Genomic DNA, 26,990 nt, shown 5'->3' with positions numbered 1-26,990 from the left:
AACATGGATGTTAGCCAGTTCCAATGAGTGTTTGTTATGTTCTTGGGATCATTTTGACTGGCCGCCCACTTTTTGGTTATGAGTATAGCCAAAGTCCCAAAGTGTCTCCCTTTGTAGATTGTTTGCCTTACTGCATACTGGCAAGTCTTTGAAATCACATTGTAACCCTTTCCAGCTTTATGTGACTCAATAATTCTTGGTTGTAGATCTGCCGAAAGCTCGTTTTGGGGAGGCATGGCTCACCAAAGCATCTTTTTTGGGTTGAGGTCTGGGCTCTGACTTGGCCATTCTTCTTGTGCAGAGCAAACTCAAAAGGTTTAAGTATTTTTTGTCAATCAGAGTAGCTCTAATCTACACCTTAAAAAACAAATGTTTCCAGGCATGCCAATATCTGACTTAGCTTCAAGGGTCCTTATTCCAAGGGTTCACATTAGCACTAGGTTTCCACTAGCACAACAATATTTTTTATGGTTGTTCTTAATAAAGAAATAAAAGATCAGAATTTTTGTGTTATTATTTTAGGCACATTATATTTGTTAATATTCTTGACTTAAACGAAGATCAGATTAAATTTAGGACAAATTAATGCAAAAAAACATAAAATACATACTTTTTTTGCAGCTATAGATCATACTAAACCTGTAGTTAAACCCCTTATAACCAGGTCCTAAATATTTGATTAAATTAAATTAAAATAAAATGCTAATTAATTAAAAGCTGAGCATTTCAGTTTTTGGTAAAGCAATAAATAGTGTATTTGACTGGGTGCATATTATTGTAACCATGATAACAATGGTCTGACACATGACACAACAACCTTTTGAGGAAACTAGGACATGGAGTAATCAGCCAGTGCAACTGTGAAGCTTTATAATTGTTTTTTAATAGTTTTATTTATTTATTAATTTAGGATAGGAAAAACATCTACACACCACTGTGTGTGCAATATTAATTTATCGGGGGCAACTTTTAGTCACAGACCTTCTTTAATGGAAGAGAGTCTAACCAAAAGTTAACCTCAATGAAATTACACATAATGGATTGTGCAGATGGTTTTCCTATTATATTTGTACAGTATAGTATAGTGAATCTCCAGCAAGCCTAAAACATCATTTGCATTGAAACTCTAACTCTAACTCTAACTAAGTCAGAAGACCTACATTTCCGACACAAACACTGGCCAAACACTTTTTGCAGTTCAAGAGAAAGATCACCTTTTAAATCGCTCTCCTCTTCCCTCTCGCCGTTGCCATCTTCTTTCCATCTATCCACCTCTTTCGCCACTCTCTCGTTCTTGGCCCAAATGTAAAAATCAATATCCTTTTGTTTCTGCCCCCTGAGGCAATGGGAGTGTCTGAATAAGACTGCCTGTACTGTCCATGGCTGCCAAGTTTCTGTCACCACTTACACAACTAATGACAGACACATTAACATGAACTTGCCAAATCACAAGTTATTGCATGTGTGTGAAGAATAAAATATGCTTGCATTATCTGTCTGTAATAAGAGGCACTGTTGACTCCATGTTTGTCAGGGGGAAGAAAAGACAGAAATATGTGCGGAATGAGTCAGGTTAACGACAGTGCAGTTTTATGTGCGAGGCAGATGATATAAATAGATAAATTAAAAGGTGACAGATCAGAGAGGATTCTAGATGCGACTCAAAGCATTTACTGCTGCTTATGAAGCCGAGTGGCTTTTAATTGGAATACAGACAGACCCCTCATTTCAACCCTGTGTGTGAGTGTGTGTTTGTATCATAATACCCTCTTTATGCCCAGTGGGCACCCTGTAAGGCAACACTGTAAGACATCTGATACAAAGCCAGTCTAGACAGCTGCCTTACAATACTGTGTATTGATCCCTACATGCTTCAATAACCCTCTCTTCAAAGTTTACATTCATGTTCACAAAGGTGAATATGATGCCATTGAAAAATTATAAACTAACACTTACATTAACACAATAATGACCCTTTGCCCTAAGCATTCCTCTCATAGACACGCAAAAGTGAATGAAATCCCTCAAATCCTCACCGACTACTGAGACACACATCCTATCTGAATGTGTGCTTAAGGTCTAGTCATAGCCTGCAGGGATAGATGTGTGTGTGTGTGTGTGTGTTCATTAGAAGGGACATTTTCAGTAAATGTCATTTATATATCAGGCTTATCTCTAAGCTAGTGCCTGCCATTATCAATGTAGTGCCTTCAGGAAGCAGCACCAAACCGATATTAGCTACACAGACTGTAAATTTTCTCCACATGCCATCACTCGGAGCATTTTTCATTCATGTGTTTGTGTGTTTGTGTGCTTGTGTGCGACGCGGTGAAGGGCAGTATTAAGTTGAGCCCGGGCAGAGTGTCATTGAGCTCATTCAGATTCTTTGCGGCGTTCGTGTAACTGTGATGCCCTGTGCAGCCAATGAGGGAGCCGAGGGAGGTAGGACAGGGTTGCTGTGGTAACCAGGATGGGTAACAGCAAGGAAGGTGGTGCTGTTCCTTGCTTTCCAGAGACGATATAGGTCTGTGTACGAGGTGCAGGTATTTCTCTCTGTCTATTCGGATCTGTGCTGTATGTGTGTATGCGCTTTTAAAAATAGATTTGAAAGACTTTGCCTAAAACATAATTACTCTTTAATAAAAAAAAAGAAATGACGAAAAAGTAGTCAGAATCATCTGACCTATAATATAATGTATTTTAAATTTATATATTTATTCAATGGGGACAATACATATTATGTTTACTGCTTCAGATATAGCTGACATTTTCCAACATGGTGTTTCAGCTGGTGAAGCCACACAACATGACAATGTTACTATGATACATACAGTACAGTTACAATGGAGCCAGGAGATATAGGCAACACTGAAAAACACAAGTGAACACCTCGGCTGATAACCTATCTATCAAGGGATGATGGCTGATTCTCCCTGGGATTGCTGCTCTCAAGAACAGAGAATAACAAGATCCAGGCTACATCACAACAAACAAAACCCCTGGGAACAGCCAGCCCCACACCACTGATATCACATTACCCATTTTAGTCACTATACAATATGTATATGGTGTGTTAGTTAACACACAATTATACAATATGGACGTGTGAAAAAGCTCTGTTTGTATGACAGCTTTCATAAAGTTGATTGAGTGCAGGTACCATGCTTCTTTTAGATTTTGGATGCTGTTAGTAGGATAAGCTAGAATACCAGAATTTTGATTTCGGTAGATCAATAGGATTGGTTGTCAGAAGTTAAAATAAATAAATTATCTTCGACCAGATTGGCTTAGATTAGTTTTCATTTTTAAATACTGCAATAAGACTAAATTCAAAAGAAACACTTAAATAAACTAAGAGACAGACTAACTGCATAAGATAAATGTCACATAGTTGACTTGATAATAATAATAATAATAATAATAATAATAATAATAATAATAATAATAATAATAATAATAATAATAATAATAATAATAATGCTTTCAGAACAGGTATAAAGGACATCACATACATTTAAAACTTGCATTTTAATATCTAAACTCCATGAGCTAGTTTCAAGGTCCTTGTATTTTGCATGCTCGATCAATGTCATTACATTTTGGGACATTTGATGGAACTGAGCCATGAATATCAAACTTGTTTAACCTTTGCTTTACCTGAAATTACCAGCTAAAAGTGTGATCGCAGTACCAAGTTCCAAGGTGAATCATCCTAGAAGCAGAGTTATATTTGTATATTTTTGAAGCCCTCTTTTCGGTTGCAATATGTTTTGTCTTGGAAGTTGATAGGACTACAAAATGAAGAGAACACGCCCTATGAAATTTCCATGCATCTTTGTACCACAAACGAGACGTGTGCTGTAGAAGGTTCTGTGGTTCTCAAGTTATAGGATATCTAGACTTAATAAGTCAATGTCAACTTGATTTCTGTTTGGTCTTACAGACGTTTCATCATCCAAGAGACTTCATCAGTTCTACTCATTAGACCAGGCAGGAAGTATAGCAAGAGCAGAGAAACAATCTGGGATAGATCAGTAGCGTCAATATCATTGGAATTAATGACATGTTTCCTATTTCAGTACAGAATGAAGGGGATGCATGCATCAAATTTACAACTTCTGAGAATAATTAGGCATTGACATCTCTGAATAATCTCTGCATCACTAAATGCCTGTTGAAATTGAGAGGCAATTACTCTCTATCTAGAATGATGTGTAAAACTGCAAAGCAGTAATTATCAAGTCAGTTCTCTTGCAACAGTGGACATGTCCTTATGAAAAAATCTTCTTACTGTTGTATTTCGAGTGTTTCTTTAGACTGGAAACACTTGAACACTTCTCTCATGAAATCAGAGAACGTATCTGACCGATATGTGTTTGTGTATCTGTCTTTCCAGCCCATGGCCGTGCCCCTATCCCCATGGCAGTGGTACGCAGGGAGCTGTCATGTGAGTCTTACCCCATTGAGCTGCGCTGCCCGGGCACAGATGTCATCATGATCGAGAGCGCCAACTATGGTCGCACAGATGACAAAATATGCGACTCAGATCCCGCGCAGATGGAGAACACTCGATGCTACCTGCCTGATGCATACAAGATCATGTCACTCAGGTTAGTATGTACAGTATATGTGGTTGTGTGAATGGTGTGATGTTGAATGTGCGTGTTAAAACCATGTGCTTTGATGGCTGCAGTGGGGACCATAGAGCTCTAAATTTCGAGGGTGCCAAATAACAACATAAGTCACATTAAGGTCCTTAAAAATTAGGTAATTAACCACTATAAATTAAATAGACCATCCAAAAATCTCACATGAGCAAGCACTAGGCGACAGACAGAAGAAAAAGAAAAACGAAAGAAACCACCAGCAGAGTTAGGGTGGAAGGCCATCTGCCTTGACTGGTTAGAGTGAGTGGAAAGAGGAGACAACAAAAAAGAACAACAAGCAACAACAGTTCAATGGTAGGCCAGGAAATGCATACAGAAAGGTACAGACACAAACACTGGCCAAACTGGCCAAGAGGGAGAAGGAGAGAAAGAAGCACAACTACGGGAGAAAGAGGACACAAAGTTAATGAAATGCAAAGGTGGCATATAAATGGATAGAGGAGAGGAGAGTAGCTCAGTGTATCAGGGGAGGTCCTCCAGTAGTCCAGGTGTATAGCAGTGTAACTAAGGAGTGCTTCAGAATCCTCTCTAACTAAAAGCTTTATCAAAAAGGAAAGTTTTAAACTTTAGTTTAGTTTTTAAACTTTGTCAGTCAGAGTTACTAAATGAGTTTTCTATTGTTTGAGTTTTTTTCTGTATTAGTTTCTGAAGTTTTGTGGTCCAAACAGAACAACCTCTCACTTGTCTAAATATAGATGTAGAATATTTGAAAACCACGTCTTCGTATCTGGGTCTTCAAATCTGGAAAACCTTATATTGTTATGAGTGTTTTCTTATAATATTGCCATGAGGAGACATTTATGAAATGAAGAATATCGATCTAAGCACTGAACCTGGTGGAACTCCAAAACGAACCTTTGTTTGCATGGAAGATTCAGAAATTGAACTGATCCTATATGGACGTGCTGATTGAAGGTAAAACATCTATGAGCAGTCTAGTCAGTAGGTGGTCTAACCAATATGTAGATGGTTTCGATTAAATAATGGTTGAAATTAACTAAGTGTGATCTACTGTATGGGTAAGAAGCAGTCTAGATGGGACAGCGGTCTAACAGCTAAATCTAGAGCTGTTTTACATGATGATCCATCTGTGCCAGTGACAGGGAGGCTCTGATTTTTTCTGTATTAGTTATGATTTTATTTGCTGCAGAGAGTTAAGGGGATTCAATAGAGTTATGACTCTTTTATAGCCTGGCTACAGTGCGGAAAAGAAACCTGGGGTTGTTCTTGTTTTGTTCCATTAATGATGAATAATATGATGTTTTAACATTATGGAGGACCTTTTAATACATTAATAAACTGTGTTTGCAGGCTGGGCAAGATTAATCTACATTAGTGGAATGCCACCTCCTTTCCTATGTCTGCTTTAAGTAACAGATTTGTGAATTGTACCGTGGAGCTAGCGCCTCTGATTCAGGGCCTTCTTTTTCAGATGGGCAACAGTATTGCGCATGGTATGAAGGGAGGCAACATTATAAGCTAATAAGATAATCGACTTGTACAGGAGTAAAGTTAAGAAGGCTGCCCATGACTTTGTTTCTGTTTCTGCATAAGAAGAGACATATGTCTCTCAGTCCCAGAGATCCTAACTCCAGTAGGTGTGCAGTGTCAACTGTTGATGTAATAGTCAGCCTGCTGTATCAGTGTTATGTTCTGTGTTACTCACACATTACCCACTTTCACAAATGTATAGTATATAACAACGTTGCAGCATAAAAAGAGTTGAAAGTGGAAAATAGACATAGACATAGAACGTTATCTACAGCTGGCTAGTGCGATCGAAGGCTACAGCAATATGCAAAATACCATTAAACTATAAGTAACTAAAAGATCTAAAATTTTGTGTAAGTGAGGTTTTATTTAAAACTATTGTAACATCCAGTAACACTGGTTAGCTGGTCTGAGAGAATTTCATTTCTGTATGGACACAACAAATCAGAAATGTACTTAGATGCTTCATCATGTGGAGCCTGATGAGTAATAACCAGAACTTTATATTGAATTCTACATTTTATGGAAGCCAATGGAGTGAGGCCGACACTAGAGTATTGCTGTGTTAGCTCCCTGTGCTTGGTCTTTGCCTCCTCGCCTCCCTGGTGCTGAAATTTGCACAGCACCAGCTACTTTTTTATCTGTTTTATCTTATTCTCACTACACCAGGTCTGGAATGTGATTAATTTCTAACGTGTTATTTCATTGATTATTTAAAACCTCTACAACTATTTCTCCAAAATACCTAACAGTGTCAAATGTATAATGCTGTCTCATTGTATTCTCATAGATCCTTACTACTATTACAGATTATATGGTACTTTAATAAGGGATAAGTGTAATTTCACTGATTATTTGAGTGAGCTTGTGTTCATGCTGACTCTATAGTCATTGACTCTATTTACTTTGTTGACAAAGTTGCTAAAGTTATGCTTTGGTAATGCAGCTTTAAGTAGTTGTCTTTTGGCTTTTTGTACTGGAACAGGTATGAGAACTAACTGGAAAATAATAGCAGGCCAAAAATAGCAATGAGGGGAAAGCAATGCTCTATGTAATGAGAATGACTGGATATAAATAATTCATTAATGTCACCATTAGTATCTCAGTTTTTCAGATCACATGTTACTCTGACTTTGAGTGCTCTCTTTCCTGCTGTCCAATTATTTTCACTCTCATCTTTTTTTTTCTGTCTCAATATTGCCGTCATCTTTGTCTCGCTCGCTCACTCCTCTGTCTGTCTCTCTCTCTCTCTACCAAACCACCTGTCTGTGTCATGTGGCGGTGCTCTGATTGCGATTGCTCCGGCGTTGGTTTCGGTCTCTCCACTCGCTCTGGCAGCTGCAGCTTGTGTGGCCACTCTCCTCCAGCCCTTGCCATCCATAATTTATACACATGCACACACACACACACACACACACATACGCGGATACACACAGCGCGTGCCACACATAGCATACACCGCCCAGGGGCTACACCAGACTTTAAGCTCCAATTAGCAGAGCCAGAGGCCAAACTTAATCTTAAGGGATCCTCTGTGGAGGTGACTCAGACCGGAAACAACTGTTTATCACATTGAGTGTGTCTGCGTGTGTGTGTGTGTGTCTGACTTAGCCACTGTTTGTGTCTGTGCACAAAATACTATACTGCGTGTGTAAGTGTATACATGTTGAAGAGTTTTTAGGGGCTTTTTGCTTACATCGCTGTGGGTTTCTGTGTGTGAGTGTGCATTTAGCTCTTTCCCAGTGCTCACACACTCATGTTCTTCAGTCCGTTTCAGTCTGTCTGGTACCCACTCTCTCATTCCCTCTATGTCTGTATCATCTCTGGCTTTCAAGCTCAACTTCACTGGCTGATAAAATCAGAGCATGTTCCGCCTGCCCAGTGTTTCCTCAGTATCACCTTCTCTCTTTGTTTTCCACTCTACCACTCTCCAAGGCCAAGGATCGTGTGTGCATGCATGTGTGTGCATATGTTTGTGTGTGTGTGTGTGTGTGTGTGTGTGTGTGTGTGTGTGCGTGTGTGTGTGTGTGTGTGTGTGTGCACCCATACCACATAATTGGTCTTGATATCAAAGCCTCATATCTCCAGAGGGTCTCACAAGGCTTCTCAGGCAACCTAGAGAGGACCTGATATCGCTGCATTTCCCAGATTATCTTCCCATTGGGATACACTGGGTTGAAGGGGAAACGAAGCCGTGGCCATGAAAGTTACGCCTAATCTGTTTTAGCAATATACTGGCCTCAGTTCAATGACTCACTCAGTTTTATCTGGTTTTGAACTGAAGCACTTCTATTTCAAAATGGCTACTGAGCATTTTTTTTATGTCTGTATTGTTCTATTAGGTTACTGGGAGAAGTGCCCTTCAATGTTTTCCTAAAAATCACGATCAATTTCACCGTATTGTTAAAGCAACTCCTTTGGCTCCAGCTAGGATATGGTAAGGGTGACTGTACATTAAATTGCCACTGGGGAGAGTTATATTTGGACAACCTAAGCATTCGAAGGTTTGAGTTGTTCAATTGTGCACTGAGAGAGAGAGCTGCAAGCCAAAAATGGTAGAATGCTTGCAAGTTATAGCGATCTATTGACATAAAAGTGACTTGATGGGTTCTACGGAGATGCTTCATAGTGCACTCCTTGTCCCTTACTGATACTTGAGTGCTTCATGGACCGAGTACCTTTCAGCACGCTCGCTCTCTCTCTCATTCTGTCTCTCAATCTCACACACATGGATTCGGGCACTTTAGTCTGCAAGTGTGGAGACACTGAAGAATGTGTAGGCAGTGCACACAGGCACATAAAAAAATAAAAAATAAAAACGTGCTTTGCTACCCCCTGCCACAGCTACCATGTTGGAAAATTACTTCTGGACTTCAAACAGACTTTCCCCTGACACCTTTATACTACCTCTCCCACCTTGTCACCTTGTTTGCCCCTTTCGTTCTCTCTATTGCTCTCCCTTTTCGCTCCCTTCCCATTGCTCTTGAAGAAGTCCCTCAACACAAAGGGAAACCACTTTGACAAGAAAGACAAGGGTAGGAAGTTGTTCTCCCTTCTCTCGCGCGCTCCTTTTCTCCCTTGCTTTTGAAAGTGTTAAATAACAACATGCTTCATTTATTATTCTCCTTTCTGTCACATTCTTGATATCTCCATTTGTGTATTTTTTTTTTTTTTTTGGACCACAAATTGCTTTGTATGCCTTACCCCTCGCAGTCTTTTCCTTTATCCTTTACCATCTGTTTTAGTTTTCATCGTCCTTTTCTGTTATTTCATTCACTTTTTTACCTGTCCTAGCCTAGGGGGTTGGTGGAGTTGAGCCTTCAAGGACATGTTTCATGGGATGCACAATGTTTCCTACTTTACAAAATGAAGTCTATATTTTGACTCCATCTTGGCCAAATGTGCCACTCATATATAGAAGATGCTGTAATTCACTTTTGTGCAGATATTCTGAAATACCAGTAGTGTTTTGACCCTTCTTTCTAAACCTTGTTTGTAAATAATACACTAGGACACTGTAACTGGTAATAAGTGGTTTATGGTTTGACTTAAAGGCATAACTTTGTTGTAACCCTTACAGCTTTGTTTGTCTAAGACTGTTGCCTCTGCCACATTGGGGTGAGCTTGCTGCTGTTGTGTGTGACATAACGTTTTATGCAGTTCTCCCAAGATGTCTTTGGGGATGGGATTTCAAAGTGACATTATGCACACACACACACACATGGACTGTTTCCAAAATCACTCCCTATTCACTTCCTACTCCCTATATAATGAACACTAAGTAGTGCACACGAAAGTGAAGAGCAAATTAAGACTTTGGACACTCAATAATCAGCGTCACATTGCGTCTTCACAGATCCGTTTTTGAGCCACGTTATGTTTAAAATGGGGAGCAGTGCATCGTAGTATTGATAGCAGCAGTTGTGCACCATATAGTGAATTCAGAGTCAGCCATAGTGCAGCCATTCGCCATGTTACAAGTCAGTATATCGTCAGAATAATTGTGAAGCTTCTTTTTAATGTAAGAGTGTTACATAATGGGGCTTTCAACCCCAGACTTTAGCTTCTTCTATGAATACATCATCACTATAAACACATAATGGTGCACTAGCCTTTTACACACTCATGATTACACACACACCAATGAATATAAATTCATAGAGAAATTGACGGCTGTGCTCATCAGTTCTCAAGCTCGGTCGAGTTTTTTTCTGGCCGTCTGTCTCTTTAGAGTCTGAGCCTTCAAAGCAGCACTGTATGCAAGTGTGTGAGCAAGATTGTGTGTGTGTGTGTGTATACACACGTGTCCATGTGTGTACATGTATAGTTGTACACACGCCTGTATGTGTGTTAGCCAGTGTGCACCCTCATGTTTCAACCATTCACACTGGAGACTTTAAAGAAACCTCTGAAGTTCTTTTCCTTTGACTGAATTATAGAAAACCACTTGAATTATAGACTGAAATCTAGTGCTAGCCGTATGCTGCAGCCCGGGACTGTGTAACTGTACTATGCCACACTGTCTGGCACTTTCTTTCAGGCATATCTGAACTCTGTATGTCATCCCTGTTTAACTTTGTTGAATTCATCTCTGTAAACACAGAAGGGGAAGAGGAGAGAGATGGAGCAGATAATCACAGGGACACAGTTTAAAAAATGTGCTAACTTTACATAAATGTTCATCATTATTTCAGTCCAGTGACTCTGAGCACAAAAGATATTATCTGCAAAACTAAAGTTCTGCACTGAGGCAGTGTGTGTGTGTGTGTGTGTGTGTGTGTGTGTGTGTGTGTGTGTTATCTATTAGCAGCACTCTCTTAAGATTATCAATTATGTCTTGTTATTACACATATATCTGACTTTTTCTGCCTTCCACCTGTTCATTATTCTCCTTTCCCTCTTCCATTTAATACCATGCTTTCTACTAAATGAGGTCATATCTGGAAACGTCCTACTTAATCTGTATGTGTGTTGGTGGATGCCTGTGTGTATGTGCTGCCACCCATATTCACCACGGTTACATGAGATGCCTTGCGGCACCCTGGGGGCCCAACTGTCACCCTTGCTCAGTGCGGTAATTAGGGCCCACACACATATGCGCACACACACACACACACACACACACACACACACACACAGTTAGATGAATATATTGAGTGGGAACTTGAAGATGAAGAGACACTTAAATATGGACAGATCATTGCGTAGATACTTTGTACAGAAACTTTCCTCCAGATTTTGTGACATCGTTGAACGCAAGTCTTTGTAATCCCGTCATCAAAATATTATTGTGCCTTAACATGGCAGCATTGTCCTCCATCTTCCCCGCTCGCACACTAACATGCCTTTATCCTGACTGACACCTGTGCTGTTTCTCCCACAGTCTCTGTACTTCCACATGTCAAGGTCGCCACTGTGTGACCCTTTTTCCACTGTTGCCACAGCTCTGCTAACCTTAGTTATCATGCTTCACCAAGCACCTAACTTACATGGCTGCCTGAGAATGGTCTAGACACAACATACCCTTTCTCTCTCCTACACACACACACATGCACACACACACATACACAGAAGGTGTGACACATCCAGAGTCTAACATGTGAGTCAGTGCCTCAGACATGCAGTGACTGACTTTCTGAGTGACTTGATACTTTGACATTGACACGCAAAATCAGACTAGGACAAAAGGAGCAGTTCGCGTTCCCCTGCAAATGCACAAACATGCATACACACACACCAGCATGCATTTTGTGCATCGTGATGGGAGGCTGACTAAATCCTACGAGACAGTACCTCGGTGTGGTGTGGCTCAGTCGTCTTGACGGCAATGGTGTCTTACACGCTCCTCTGCTTTTCACCAACCTGGAGAGACAGCCCAGCTGTCTGAAATACTACTCGTCTTTTAGCTTTTAGGAGGATTTGGAGTTTGTGCAAGCAGGTGGACATGGATTAAACAGTGGAAAGAGGGGTGTCGTATAGAGAAACGCACACATGCACACACAGATGCAAGGCACAGAAAGACACAGGGATGTCAGCAGAGGAATGTTGCTTGGTGGAACGAGGGGGAAGACTCCTCTCGTGTCCTGGAATTGGACGACGTGGAAGTTGCCATGGTTACCACTGGAAGAGGAGGGGAGAGGAAAGGAAAGATGGTGAAGCTTAAAAAACTGTATTTGGCCACCAGCCTTCTAGAAAGTTATAGGGCATGAAGTATTTCCATGCATTTTTGTGTGCTATGTGTATTTTTTCCAGCCAGTTGGGATTTATCCTCAGTTGCCTTTAGCCTAAAAAAAAAAATCCCTCTTCAGGAGCCATAGAAAACGTACAGTATATGCTGTCTTGTCAGAGGCATTATGCAGGCTGCAGGAATGGATGCTGATTCTCTATTGCTCGATTGTTTAACTAACATTTTATCAGTTTACCAAAATGTGCTAGGTGAGTGATTCTATTGACATGACTGCAATTTGTTGGACTGGAGTCAATATCAAAATTTTATTTTGTTTTTCAAGCACACTTGTCTGTCTATCAGTTATTTTTCAACACTGACATCTGTCAGCCTATAGTTCATATTCCCGAAGCACATGCATAAGAATACCAGGTGCTATATATACGGCTTGTTTGACACATTGGACACCCAACATATACAGTATACATGGTATACATAGTGTATATTGAATCTTATACGTCAAAAGTGACATACATGTTCAGAATGAAGAGAAAGACACCCTCCAGCCCAATATTAATAATGTAACACATTTCAAAGCTTTCTCCCAGTAGGGAAAACAACATTATTTTACCTGTGGATTGTCTGACAGGCTGTTCCGAGAGCTGACAGAAAACGCATTCAGGGACCGCAGAGGAGTATGTTAGTGTGTGTATGTGTGTGTGGGAGAAAGAGAAAGAGAGAGACAGATCTGTCATTTCTTTATAAGTGTGGTATAGTGGTGCTGGCACTGGATGTGCTGTGTCTGCTTCACTATACCCCATGGTAGACATATACACAGACTTCCTCATACAAACACATATACCCAAACGCACACAGACACCCGTCTTTTGCTGCCTTTTCCTTACCTCTGTCAATCACAATTCCTGCATCACTTTTCAGTTACATACTACAGTACATCCTAGTTCCTCTGCATCTTTCCGCGGTCCCTCTCTCCTTTTTTTTTTTTTTTATTCCTCTCTCCTGTTTTAATGGATTCCTTTGGCAGCCATTCCCACCCCACCATTTGCCCATCTCCAAACAACCTACTGTACTGTATATGTGTGTATAACTACATCAGGGAGCTAATAAAACTGAAATGAGGCCAGCAGAAGCTCATATGTGGTGTGTGTGAGAGCGATAGAGAGAGCATGGCCAGCCTAACAGCTTTTTATCCTGTACCGAGATACAGTAACTATGCTCTGTCTGCCGTCAAATGGGTTTCCTGAAGTCCCACTGGACATAAAGAGCCATGTGAAATCACCTCTCCCCACCCTTTTGTTATTTTCACAAACTTTTTTTTTTATTTTATGTTTTTCCAGCTGCTCAATTCTCTCTCTTCAATTTTTTCCCAGTCTGGGGATTTCAATTAAATTTCTCTTCAGAATGTGTTACAAGCTTATAAACTCTATCTTTATTTTTATCCTGGGAAATAATCTTAGAGTTACCAAAGAGCCAATTTTACAATGCTGAATTTGTTGTACTTTTATTTGAACTACTAATGTTGTGTAATTTATAGTGGCATTATCAACCAATAACCCTACTCAGGTCGTGTTTTATCTGATTGTTTGTGGAACCAAATGCTGCCTAAGGTTTATTTTTGTCCTATAGAACTGCAGCAAAATGAAATGAACAGTAGGGGAACTCTTTATGTAGGACAAGATATTTAAAAATATATAATCTGTAAAGGTCATTTCATTTATACTGCACTGAAAATGAACAAAGACATGCTCACAAGCCAAACACATTCATGTGATACATAACTGAATATCACTATGGTAATATCGACTCCTTTACCTTCTGCTTATTATATTGCTGTTTCAAATAATTGGTATCGTGAGGGAACACAGCCATCCTCACCCATTTCCCCATGTTGCCAGCCTTAGATTTATGTATGAATTCAACTGTCAAAAGCAGAAAATGTTTTTTTTTTTCCCACTCTGTTTTCGACAAGTTACCTCACAGTGTGGGTGAACAGAAATAAGATGGTAGAATAAGTCCACATCGCCTCTTCTGACCATTGCACAGCTGTCAGAGGGAGCTCTACCAAGACATGTCTCCATACAAAGCCATATAGAAAATAGTGAGCTCAGTTCTTGCATATTGAGAGGTTCAGTTTTCAAAGTTGAAAAAAACAAACATTTCACACAGAGAATTCATTAAATTACAATGGTGGAAGATAAATACAGTGCATTACTAAAGCATCTGCTAAAAGGTAGACACGTTGTTCTCTGATAAATGTTTGAAAGCAATATTCTTTGTATCTTATGTTTTGTATTGATGGTAATGTTAATTGGTTGGGATTGGATTTTGAGTAATCAGGTGTAAACAGTGTTTAATCAGTACTGATTCTTTTTTTTCCTCCTTTGCTCAGGAAGTAGTTCTACAATTTGGTTCAAATCACAGGTTTCTGTGTGTATTAGACAATGCTGTAGTCAACGCAGATTAGTCTCAGAATGTGCAATGTAAACCCCGGGAAGGGGTGGATTTTTATTTTTTTTCTTTGAAAGACTGATTTAATAAATGCTGAAAGACAGACTGCACTGAGTCACATAAGGTAGTGGAACAGATGCAAAGATGTCCTGACTGCAAACAAATTCGTATACTGAATTACTCATGAAGCTATGCTAAATCTGTCAAAAACAAGACAGAGACAAAATAGGGAATATTTGAGTAGCTGAACAAAATGTTGTTAATTCAAGTTCTGCTCACTAACTTTTTCTGGTGTTTTCAACCAAATCTTATGGTCTTCATCATCAAATGAACCTAACCTGAGGTGACACGGTAACTCAACACGGTTATTATATTTCAATGTAGCTCAATAAGGAAGACTTTCTTAGTTTTAGCTTCTTTGATGGTTAGTTGGTCATTAATCGTAGGGTTAGCCCCTGACCCCTCTTGTTGTACTTGCATAAGATGCTGTACCCCATATTTGGTGTCTACCAACATGAATGTAATGCAGTGATCAACATGATCATGTTTAACATGTGTCAACATGAGTTACTGAGCATGCAGCATCAATATGCTAATTATGGACTGTGACTGCAGCATTTCTAAGTGTGTTACTGTACTGGGGATGAAATCATTTCCTCATTCACTACTCGCTGAATAATAGACTCTCATACAGTAGTTTACCCAGCCAGGCGCAGTACAGGTAAATTGAGATTGAGGCAATCACTTATCATTATCATTTTGCGTGAAGGCTGTCAGCTGTTGCGTCACACAATAGATGAAATTTATAATAGGTAGAGTGCACAAAGTACTTTTTTTTTTCCCCTGTGGAAATTTTGAGAGCATTATCCCCGGATTTGGATACATGGGTGTTCAGATCATGTAATTCAGCTATAGTGTATATATATATATATATATATATATGTGTATATATATATATATGTGTATGTATATATAGACATCATTCCAGAAAGTTTAAGCATGTTTACCGAGTGTTGTTGATGACTCAGTCAATGTTGCAGGATGGTTTGACTGTATTTCAGTGTTGATTCCTGAGGACTGTGCTGAAGCTTTGTGCGTCACTCACTCTCAGACACCTCTTTCAACTCATGGGGATTAGTTCCCAGCTCTCACTTGCTCTGTAATTATATAGTTCTTCAACACATCTGCACTCGAGCACAAACACGCATAACAGGCACACACACACACACACACACACACACACACACGCACTGAAATATTTATTCCATTTTACATCTGTATGTGCTAGCACATATTCACACACATACCGGCACACATCCAGCGTCAGGCTCATCAAATCATCATTCAGTCGGTTATGTTTATATGAGGAATAGAAACAGAGATGGAGTGAAGGGAGGTCTGCCAAACAAAGTAAAAAAAACATCAGAGACAAGAACAACAGCAGCACCCACTGCAGCGTCGCTGCTTTCTCTTTCCCTGCCTGCCACAGCTTGGCTTTGTTAGTGAATGGTTTGTTTGTGTGCGTGTGTGTGTGTGTGTGTGTGTGTGTGTGTGTGTGTGTTGCACGTAGCAGGGAAGAAAGCCAGCAGGCAAGGCGGTATCCAGGCCACTGCCTTGTTTTGATGTGGTCATACTAATTAAAAAAAGGAGCTTTTCTACCAGCACCAAGGAAAACACAAAAAAAAATAAATATCGAGCCATTTTTGTGTTTGAAAGTATGTAAAAAAATAAAAATAAATAAAAAATAAAACATTTGTAAAGGTGTGTGTGGTGTGAGGATGTGCATATTCTGCATCATATTGCATAGGCAAAGTGAATTGTGACTTTTTGCTGATGTTTTTATGTTATGTAAGGCTGCTGGATAAACACATTGGCAGCGAGGGAGCGAGTGTAATGTAGAAAAAAAAAAGAGAAGGAGCTGGGGACATAAGGGAGTCTTTTTTGGATCTGACTCAGACTACTGGCTCAGACAGAATGATGACGTCAGCACAGGCTTTACTAAGGATGGAGGGATCGAGGGAGAAACAGAGGGAGGCTAGAGATGACGCCCTGAGGGAGGCAGGGATGAGAAAGATATTAAGGAGGGAGAGAGAGGACAGACAGAGAAAGAAAGAAGCCGGCAATAAAAGGCCTACCACATATATCTGGGTGTGACTTCGGAAACTGCAGCTAAGTGGCAGATAAACAGGCTGAAAAAACAGACAGTTGGAAGGAGAGACAAAGAAAGAGGAACAGAGAGGAATAATTCCTCGGTGGAAAGGATAAAGACAAAGACTGAGAAAGAAATTGGTTTATTATCTTGGCTTAGAGTGTGGGGAGAAGGAAAAGAAGGTAGTGCAGGCAAAAATAGACAGAGAAAGAAGGAGCGATAGCAGAGAGATAGAGCGTGCAAGAGACTATATCGAATCTTTGCTCTATACCCTCTATTTAAAATACCAGTCAATAACCTTCTGTGCTTTATGACTCAGCCTTGAAAGTCCAGAGAATGGAACCTTTTCTTTAGCAGTATCATAAAGCGGAAATAAAAACACACACACGCATACCGTATACACTCCTACAGCTAGTACATAACCTAAATTTCTTCGCTTCAAACACATTTACATCTTCAGCTTGATGTCAGGTGCTTTCAGTACCAAATTCAGCAGCATCTTTTTGTGCCAGTTGGATTTTTTTTTCCCCCCTTCATCATCAGATGACACGTTTTTTTTTTTGACTATAAAACCTCTGGGGGGTTTTGTGGTGTCACTGTTCAGGTTTCTTCCCTTACACGTTTGCAATTAATCCTACTCGCGGGCCTGTCTTCATCTCTGAGCGTGATGACATCACAAGTTTGTGCTAGCAAATGTCTGAGGTCACACAAGGGTTTTTTTGCGCTCTGATTCATCATCATGGGCCAGTCACTCGTGTCCATGGGTGGGTGGCTGTTGTGAGCAAAGTTGTAGTGCTGTGTCAGTTTTGTGTCCCCAGCCCTCCCCCCCCACCTCTAAGTCCACAACTTGCACTGATGACAGGTGACCGATGATGAAGGCACCGGGGCAAGAAATTAAAAAGCACAGAGGCGAGTAAAAAGAAGGGGAGGGAGAGGGGAGAGAAGACTGGCGGGTATTGTTATAAGAATATGACAGACGTCGCAACACATAGAGTTTAAAAACCTTTTAAACTCCAGGAAGCCCTCACTTGACGACAGGTGCACTGGTCAGCAATAGACACCCATTCCAGTCTCGGCAATGCTGACGTGTAGCCTCGCTCTCCGTGTTATATGCGAATATTGAACTTAAAATTAAATTAGCTCTCATAAATATTTCATTATGCAAATTGTTGAATGATACTGTAAGAAAAGAGACTGGAGGGATTTGGCATGCTCATTAAAAAATATCTCTATGAGAGAATCTGAATGTTTTTAATGTAAATGTCGCCTGTTTGACAGGTGCGCGGAGACGGAGAGAGGGAGAGACAGAACAGTTGTACTAATTGAAAGGAAATATTCAGATGAGAGGAGAATTGTTTCATCAGCTTCCTTTAAATAGGCCTCTCCTCCTCATGTGTCCCTTGTCCCTATTCTTGCATGTAATATATTCTTCACTCTTGTTGGTTCAATAATTTACTTAAACCAGTAAAGCGCCACTGAGATAAAGCAGTGTTTCATGTTATGACACGAATCTATCACGATAATGTACGGGCTTCAGCTGTCCCCCTAACAAATCATTCTACGAGGAGGAGCAGCTTTGACATGTTTAATTACAAACACTTACACATAAACACCATGTGTGCATAATTATAGCCAAACATGATGATGTACACATCCATAGGAGCACAGACCTTCACATTCGCATAGTAAATATCCGTCACGTGCTGCCTTGCATAACCCGTTTTAATAAAATGAGAGAAATACTTACTTTTTGTGTGTCAGAGGAGAGCCCCTCTGATAATTAGAATTAATTATATGGAGTCTGGGGCAAAATAGTCTTAAAGCCATAGGTTATTTTTCTCGCCGCCACGCACACACTCACTCACTCACTCACTCGCGCACACACTTAACACACACAAACACCAGAAGTGTCCTTGTGCAACAGCTCTTTAGCAGCCATCGTGGATCACCTTGTGTACAGCTGAACTCAATGATTCCATTAGTGTGACGTTCACTCCAGGTGTACCAGTGAGGACGTATTGTCTGCTCTCTTATCAATCTGAAGGGTGCTTGAACGCAGATGACTCTGGAGTGTCAGGGTGAATGTAGGGAATTATATGAGTGAATATAATACATCTCACTGTACGTTACGTCACGTGTCAGGGTCTGTGTGCTGTGTTGGACTTCAAAAACACATGCATGTGCTCTTATTAGACACACACATATATATATCTTTCAGTGAGGGCTGTGAGCAAATCAATTTGAATCTGCATGTGTTCCACTAACCACTAACATATCTGCCTCTTCACCAATCATACCCCCTGTAGATGCAACAACCGCACCCAGTGTGCAGTGGTGGCTGGGCCTGACGTCTTTCCTGACCCCTGCCCTGGCACATACAAATATCTGGAAGTCCAGTATGAGTGCGTCCCTTACAGTAAGTACTTGTTTTTTTTTTTCTATGTTTGAACTACTTCTCTTATATTTAAGGATACTGTGTGTCATCTTTAGTAATTGAATCCACTTAAAACACTGGGATCCAAGTGAGGAAGGATGTGAGAGAAGGATGGACTCAAACAGATGGTCGTATGACCTTTGACTCTGTGACAACACGCTGAGAGGTCACAGTCACTGAAATGAAACGTTTATGGCACATGGTCACAAAGTAACCCAACAACTGTGAAACTTTTTTTTTTCAGTGTTTCCCAAAATCTAGGTTACATCTCACAGCATAATAAATGCATAAGGGTTCAGGGAGACTTAGTGGATTAAAGACATATATTTGCCCTTGATGTTTATTTCACCCTTCATTCCAGCTCCGGGGAGTTTGACCATAGGCAAAACTAAAGCGCAACTGCCGTCTGTTTTATGAAGAATCTAAATCTTTCAGTGGTACCTCTCAAACAAAATGAAATAAAAAGTAGTAGCCTACATTTGAAATGCAGTGTGACAGGAAATGATACTTACTACTGTACTGTATGTGAAGAACAAAGTCACTGAAATCTACAAGATTTCCAAGAAGAAATCCAAGATTTAAACAAAACAAGCAAAAAAAAAGTACTTCCAGATGAAACCAAATGAGAATCAATTTTTGTTATAAAAATTAAAGAAATAATTTGTTTTTTCATTTCAGTGCTTAATACTGATTCTTATTCTGTTTTTGTACTCTTGCACTACTGTGTGCCTAATTTCTATCTCATAAAACAGAGGATGACATACAAAAAACAAAAAAATCAGTTTAATGTCTGTAAAATAGTTCCTTTTCTGAAAACTAGTGGAAAAGTCAGTCTCACTTGATTTGAAGTGAAATGCGTAGGATTTGTCTTGAGATATTGTTAGCACTTACAAAAAAAATAGTGTATTACAGGAACTTTTCATACAATATTCAACATTTTCCATTGTCCTACAATCATAAATGGGTCTGGTCAGATATGAGATCCATCCCAAAAGTGACTGGAACAACTCTTTTTCACTTTACAGTAGTTTTTTACAGTATTCCTTATTCCTCCTAAATCGCTGCATCAATCACTGACAGGTATTTTGAGTTTTTTTGTCTAACATTGTCTGAGTGTACAGCCTTGGCACCACGGTCCATACAGACAGCCAAGGTGATCTCCCACACTGAAGCATTCAATTATGTCTGGCTAAACGGCTCTTGCCTGGCGTCTAAAATGACCAGCAGATTAAATAATAGGACTATCAGAGCCCTCTCTGGAACAGATGGAAACACAACCTGATACCTGCTTAATGCCCCACCAAGCGCGTGCATGCGCGCTCACACGCCACACACACACACACACACACATGCAGGCATCAAAACAAGAGTGTGTGTTTTCACCCTCTCATCCATTCATTTGAAATGGGCCTGCATGCTCTGTCTTTATCCTCGGTATAACTGCTCGTCCGTGTAAACACACACATCTTCTTATTTGCTAGATTCCTCACTGTAAAGAACAAACAGTAGCTTGGGAACAAACCCAAAGAGTACAAAGGGAGATGAGTTGCGTGCTGATCTGATAAACAATGGGTCCGTCAGGGTAACGTTTCCCCCTCGCAAAAATAGACAGCATCTGAAACCAAAGTCATTAGAGAGCTCAGCTACCAGAGGGAGGGACATAAGGAGAGGGATGAAGCATTGGAGAAAAGATAGAGAAGGAGAGAGTACTGTAGAGAGAGGGATGGAGAGAGAGAGCCTTTGACAGTACATTAGCAGTTTCCGTGTACTGACTAAGTGTTAGGCTAGATCAGGTAGCACTGTGATACACTACCTGGCTCCTGTGGGTGTGTTTAGCCACGAGAAATATTGCACAAGAAGAATATGTTGTATAAAATTGAAACAGGTCCTCGGATACCATGATTTCACCCTTGGATTTGTCTGCTTTACAGTACATACAGTAGCTCCACCCTTCGTAGAACCCACTCATATCACATCCTTCAAATATTTATGAAATCAGTTTTCTTTGACAGGTGTAGTAATGTCTGACCCTTAGTGCAGGATCCTCCTGTTCACTGACATTCAGGCCAGAGAACCAGTCATCTACTGTATGTTCAACCTGGTGCGCCTGACACCGCAAATCAATGGCGTCAGCTGCTTTGTTGTGAAAGACATCTTTAGTCAAGAAGTGGCCAAATAAATCAAGGCACTTAAGCACACGAGGTTTGTTTTCTGCAATTCCTGAAAGACTCCCATTCCCAACTCCAACGTATGTACATTGAAACGCCGGGTTTGCTTTAGCGCGCTCCAATGACTGCGACGCCGAGGGACGTCTATAACTGTAGTAGCTCTCCCTCGACGTTAAACACACTGGTGGTGCTGGTTGTCGAGCGTAAACCCCTGACCCCTAATCGCAGACTGACTGCATGGAAAGAAAATGAGCCGCGCTCCGGAGGGGCCCCCGTGTCATTCTCTGGACGTACTGTTATTAAAGCAAAGCTGACATGTTTCCCACCGCGTAGATAATGTAAACAACTCTCAGAGTGGGTTGTAAAACAGGTAATTAAATTATGTGCGGTTCAGTTTTCAGGGAAATTTTGTCCCCCCCCCTCCCGAACCTCCACCCCCCCACCTCCCATCCTTTATTTATTTTTTTTTTCTTGAGGATTTTTGGCTGCTGCTACCTTCACAACTCTTCATCTCTCTTCTCTGCACTGCAGGTTTTTTGGCTGTTTTCCAAAGCTAAAATCAAGTGCTCTCTAGTTTTCTCTCTGCAGCTCTCTGTGGTACGAGTGTGTGGCAGTCGTGTGCCAAACTAGCCGGCTAGGTTTGGCAGTAATTAGCCACCTGTGTATACTTGCTCATAGCACTGCTGGCAGACTATAAATATCCATACATTAGCACACCACTGTACAAAGTGTTTCTTCCACGCAGCTCTCATACATGGATATGTTTAATCTGCAAATAGGTGCTGCAAAAGAGATATATGATGATATAAACTGTTTCATTCATGTTCATCTATTAAAAAAAGGCAGGAACACTTCTGAAGTAATTAGCCTACTGCCACATTTAGTGTATTAATCAGAAAAGCCAGTGATATGTTATGCAATACCCATGCAGCCTATTTTAGACAATAGAACTTGGCTCTGTAGAAAAGCTAATTAAAAGATAAAATCACCTTCTTGTCTGTCCAATTAAGGAGTTTTGTCAGGTTGGACCCCTGGAATAATTTCATCCTGATGACATGAGAAGGGCTATTCTGTGTGTTAACGTGCATATTTTCATGGTAGCAGTCGCTCACACCTAGGATTTGGTTCATGTTATGTTTGTTTGCTATGTACAGTGCAATATATTTGTGTGTTTGTTTGTTTGTGTGCATTCATTTTTTTTTTCTGTTTCCCAGAGAGGGTGAGGGGAAGGTGGAAGGAGAGACCGACTGAGAGAACGACAGCTGAAACAGAGATAGAGAGAAATAGGTTAGATGGGGCCAGCAGACGAGGAACAGAAAGAATGAATTAACAGATAAAAGACACAGTGTGAGAGGTGGACAGGCTTTGGGTTGGGGGAAATGTTGGATATGCAGGATGTAACAGAGAGCATGAACAAGGACAAAGGCACAGCATGAAACAACGAAAGGGAATGGCAGGTGTAGATGAGAGCACGGAGAGACAGAGGAGAATAATGGAGAAAGAAAGGCGAAAACATCTGTGTCCATAAATGACCTTGGGCTTTAGCCGCCCGAGCTGATTGGAGATCAGAGATAATAGCGGTAAGGCTGCTGTCGCCACGCGTTGTCTGCAGGAGCACGAGCACACACACACACTCGCGGGCGCGCACACACACTCGTTGTGTCGTTCCTCCTAGACGAATTCCTCCTTAATAAACCATACGTTTTCAATAAAAATGCTAATTATCTTTACACTGCAGCACAGTCAGGTTAACACCGCTTCTTTGTGTGTCCGTGTGGCGTGTGTGGGGGAAATAGAATAGGAAAGAGGAAGAGAGAAAAAAAAATGGAGAAAAGACGTCCGATGGTACAGTGTCAGAGCTGTTGATGTGATTACACAGTTTTTTAAAAAATTGATAAGATTCTAACACGGATATTTATGAATATTTAAATGACTTTTAATGAACGTGAAACGAGACAGGCGACACACTCTCACAACACAACACGGCAATTAGTGTTATTGTTCTGCTTTTGTTTTCTAATATTCATTTAAAGCTTTCCTGGGAATAAATGAACAATATATTTTTTTTCTCCTGCTGTAGAACTGACTATTCAGTAGTGCAGTCTAAGTGCTTTTACAAATGATCAAAGAAACTCGATAGATAAAAACATGCAGCACCTCTGCAGAGTGACACCGAGAGAAAGATTGAGAGAAGATGCTTTCAGGAAAACAAGGACTTTTTTTTTCTGGCGAGTTGTCAGTGGATATTCGTTTTCTCTTCTTCTTATAGCCACATTCAGCATCCGAATTAGCATAAAAAAGACTTCTCTTCTGTTGCATCATCCTGCACGCTGGAGCTAACCTTGCTAAAATCCTTGAGGTTTCGACAAATGTCTCACCAACCTATATGCACTATGTCAAATCCTGCGCGCTGACAGATGAATGACGGTGGAAAAACTCTGCATACATGCATACGACACACAAGGCAAACACATGTACAGCAAATCTAAGTGTGCCATTAAGGCGTTTAAAAAATCATAATACTAATAGAAATTATACATATTACTATTATATATAGGTTAAAACCAGAGATGCATCAAAAAGCCCCTGCAGTCCTCACTAACATTTTTTAATCTACTGAAACAATATGCAGCAATACAAATTGAATGACATTTGTTTGACATTTCGGGTGCCATTTGGTATACTTGTTGCTGCCACACTTTTTTTCATTTGAAATCTATTACTTGCTGGCAACCTTGAACTCGTGCATGCTTTTTGCTTTGTGTCTGGGAGGTTGTATGAGAGCCTCAGGTGATATGAAGTCCTTGTTGTATAGTTGTCATTAATCCCTGTCTTCTTAACCACAGTGTGTCTCTTCCCATTGTTCATACGTGTGTGTGCCAGTGCATTTGGCACATTGATATCTGCAGTTCCATCGCTCACACCCCTCTGCATAGACACCCTATCTGCTTTCTTTGCCGGCTTTTCTCACAAGGGAGCTGCTTCTTTGTGGTGAAACATTTTTATATCTTAACTCGTAATGGCACAAACACACACACACACACACACACACAATAACATGGGACACGCGCGTATGCGCACGCTTGTTCTTGGTTTAACACGATCTCCTTCCAGAGATTGCTTATTTATCGGGAGTTGTGCTAAGCTGCACCAGTTACCATGCATTTTTCATGAGCCTAGGATTTAATGGCTGCTTGTGTGTGCGTGCATACATCTGTGTGTTCCTGTTTGACACATGTGTATGTAGGTTGGTAATGAGTGTTGGCTTTAATGTGTTAAAGAATTTATACATGTGCTGTGTAATGTGTAGTGCGCTTGTGCTATATATAAACGTGCCATCCGGAAGGCCTTCTAAATGTTTTTCCTTTGAGGGCCCTCTCCTCTCCTCTCCTCTCCTCTCCTCTCCTCTCCTCTCCTCTCCTTTCCTCTCCTCTCCTCATTTCTTCTCTCAGGGGACCAGTTCCATTCAGCAGGTCTCTAATGGTCTCGAAAGACACAAGGGCACTGCCTGCAGGATTAGGTTTCTGCCGTGTTCACATTGTACTCAGCCCCCTGGGGAGCAAGGTGGAATGGAATTCATATGTTTAAGAGACTCAGGGCGAGCGTGTACATTTCATTGTGGGCCGTCATGAACAACCCTCCGTCGAAGCTTTGAGGATAACGTTTTGACGATAATAGACGGGGAATCGGTGTTGGGGTTGTGGGAAACCAGTGCATTCAGTATGCTTCCACCTCCACACACAGATGCTTGCATGCTCTTACACGGAGTTACACAGTAGTAGGTGACACACACAAAGCATTAGCTCACCCACTGTTTGTCAGAAAGCATTTTAATGTGGCAGCTTTGGCTGGTCCACTGAAATGCAATCCCAGCAATCAAATCAATTTTCTGGTTTTCATAGCTCTGTTGCTATTAGCATACATTAAAGAGCTCATTATCTCAGGTCATTTTCTATTGCTGTGTTTTGTCCTCTGCGAGGGGATAGGGCCACCATGGCTACTATGAATATGTGTGTCTGTTTTTTTTTTGCATGATAATGGCCTCGTCGTGCGTTTGCTCTCCGTATCCCCCTCCCCGTCTTTGCACGGCGTTATTTGTGTCTGCTCTCCCATATGTGTGTGCGTGTGTGTGACATATGTGAGCTGCATTGCTGTCAGATAGCTACCCTGTTGCAGTGCAGTCTCTTCAGACGCTTATGTAATGTTATTACCAATCACACATGGAGAACATCCTGGCACTCTCACAAGGTTAGGATGAAATATGAGAATGATTATGGAGATCCAAGATTGTATTATCATGATTTCCTTATTATTGCATCATTAATCTATTTTTGTCTCTTGTCTCTATCTCTTTCTGTCTCTCCCTTCAAATATTTTGCCTATGGCCCATGCAGAAGTGGAACAAAAAGGTAAGTGTGCGAAACAAGGACGCCCACATCCACACGTGCACACATGTTCAAAATCTGGGGTTGGGTGTCACATTTTGATGGCAGCGCCTGAAGCGTTTTGTACCTCGTGGCAGACTGACATCTCTTTCAAAGTCACTGCTTCTATATTAAGACAGTTTGATCTCAGCATATAGAGGCAATTTAGAAACACTGGTTCTCATTAGACACACTCTAGGCTATATTATTCCATGGTATTGTGGAGAATGTCACTTAACAAACTCTCCACGGGTCGAGCACTTTTTTATGATGAGCCAATGAGCAGAGGATTACATTGACATTTAATATTTCAAATGCTTCTCCATGATATGAAAATTCTGCCTGTGTGTTGAATAGCCAATGAAAATTCAATCAATATTCCTAGCCCTTTGTGTGGGATCTGGAATTATATTATTGAGAATAATGGGAAAACCACAATGAACATCTGGCCTGTCTTTGTGTATCTGCTGTGGGTATGTGTGTGCGTATGTGACAACATTCCAGTTAAATTACAAAGGTCCCTATGACTCCGGTCGCACAGGTTTCCCAGAATTTACAGCGTCTCCCCACATCACTCATAAAACATGACCCGAGTACTCCAAGATGGGAATACTGAGCACAGGGTGGGAAATGAATTATTGTAACAATTGCAGAAACAGCAGGCGATAAAAGACGTGTTCGGTTCTACAGTTGGTTGTTCCTGACAGAAATAGAAAGAGAGAGAGAGAGAAAGGAAGAAAGAGCTATGAGACTAATGAGGAGCCGGGGAGGGAGAGGGAGATGGGAATAGAGGGAAAAGGGGGACGTAGAACAAAATGTGCCATTTTCTCTTTTTCTCTTAGCTGTGAGAGCTGGGTATTATATGTTGAATAGAAGGCATGCCGTTGCTGTGCTGACGAATGACAGTCGCTATACAAAATCCAAATCAGACCACAGTAAGTCTATCATGTCATCGTCACTCACTGGTGGTGGATTTAGCTAAAACACAATGTAACATTCATGAAAAGAGGCAAATATTTTGC

General features: G+C 40.7%; 1 protein-coding gene across 7 annotated transcripts in view; it reads left to right on the top strand.

Annotated features, from left to right (window-relative positions):
* adgrl3.1 (adhesion G protein-coupled receptor L3.1) overlaps positions 1 to 26,990 on the top strand; it is a 103,793-nt gene that overhangs the window by 29,466 nt on the left and 47,337 nt on the right. For all 7 annotated transcript variants that reach the window (XM_026359773.1, XM_026359779.1, XM_026359775.1 and 4 more), the window contains 3 exons: positions 4,397 to 4,610; positions 19,249 to 19,358; positions 25,939 to 25,953. In XM_026359773.1, coding sequence (XP_026215558.1) covers positions 4,397 to 4,610; positions 19,249 to 19,358; positions 25,939 to 25,953 — 339 coding nt within the window. The remainder of the gene's footprint in view (positions 1 to 4,396; positions 4,611 to 19,248; positions 19,359 to 25,938; positions 25,954 to 26,990) is intronic.

This window comes from Anabas testudineus, chromosome 1, assembly GCF_900324465.2.
Source record: "Anabas testudineus chromosome 1, fAnaTes1.2, whole genome shotgun sequence".
In the NCBI taxonomy this organism is placed as follows: domain Eukaryota; kingdom Metazoa; phylum Chordata; class Actinopteri; order Anabantiformes; family Anabantidae; genus Anabas; species Anabas testudineus.
Note: the sequence above shows the minus strand (reverse complement) of the source record. Positions and strands in the feature narration are given on the sequence as shown.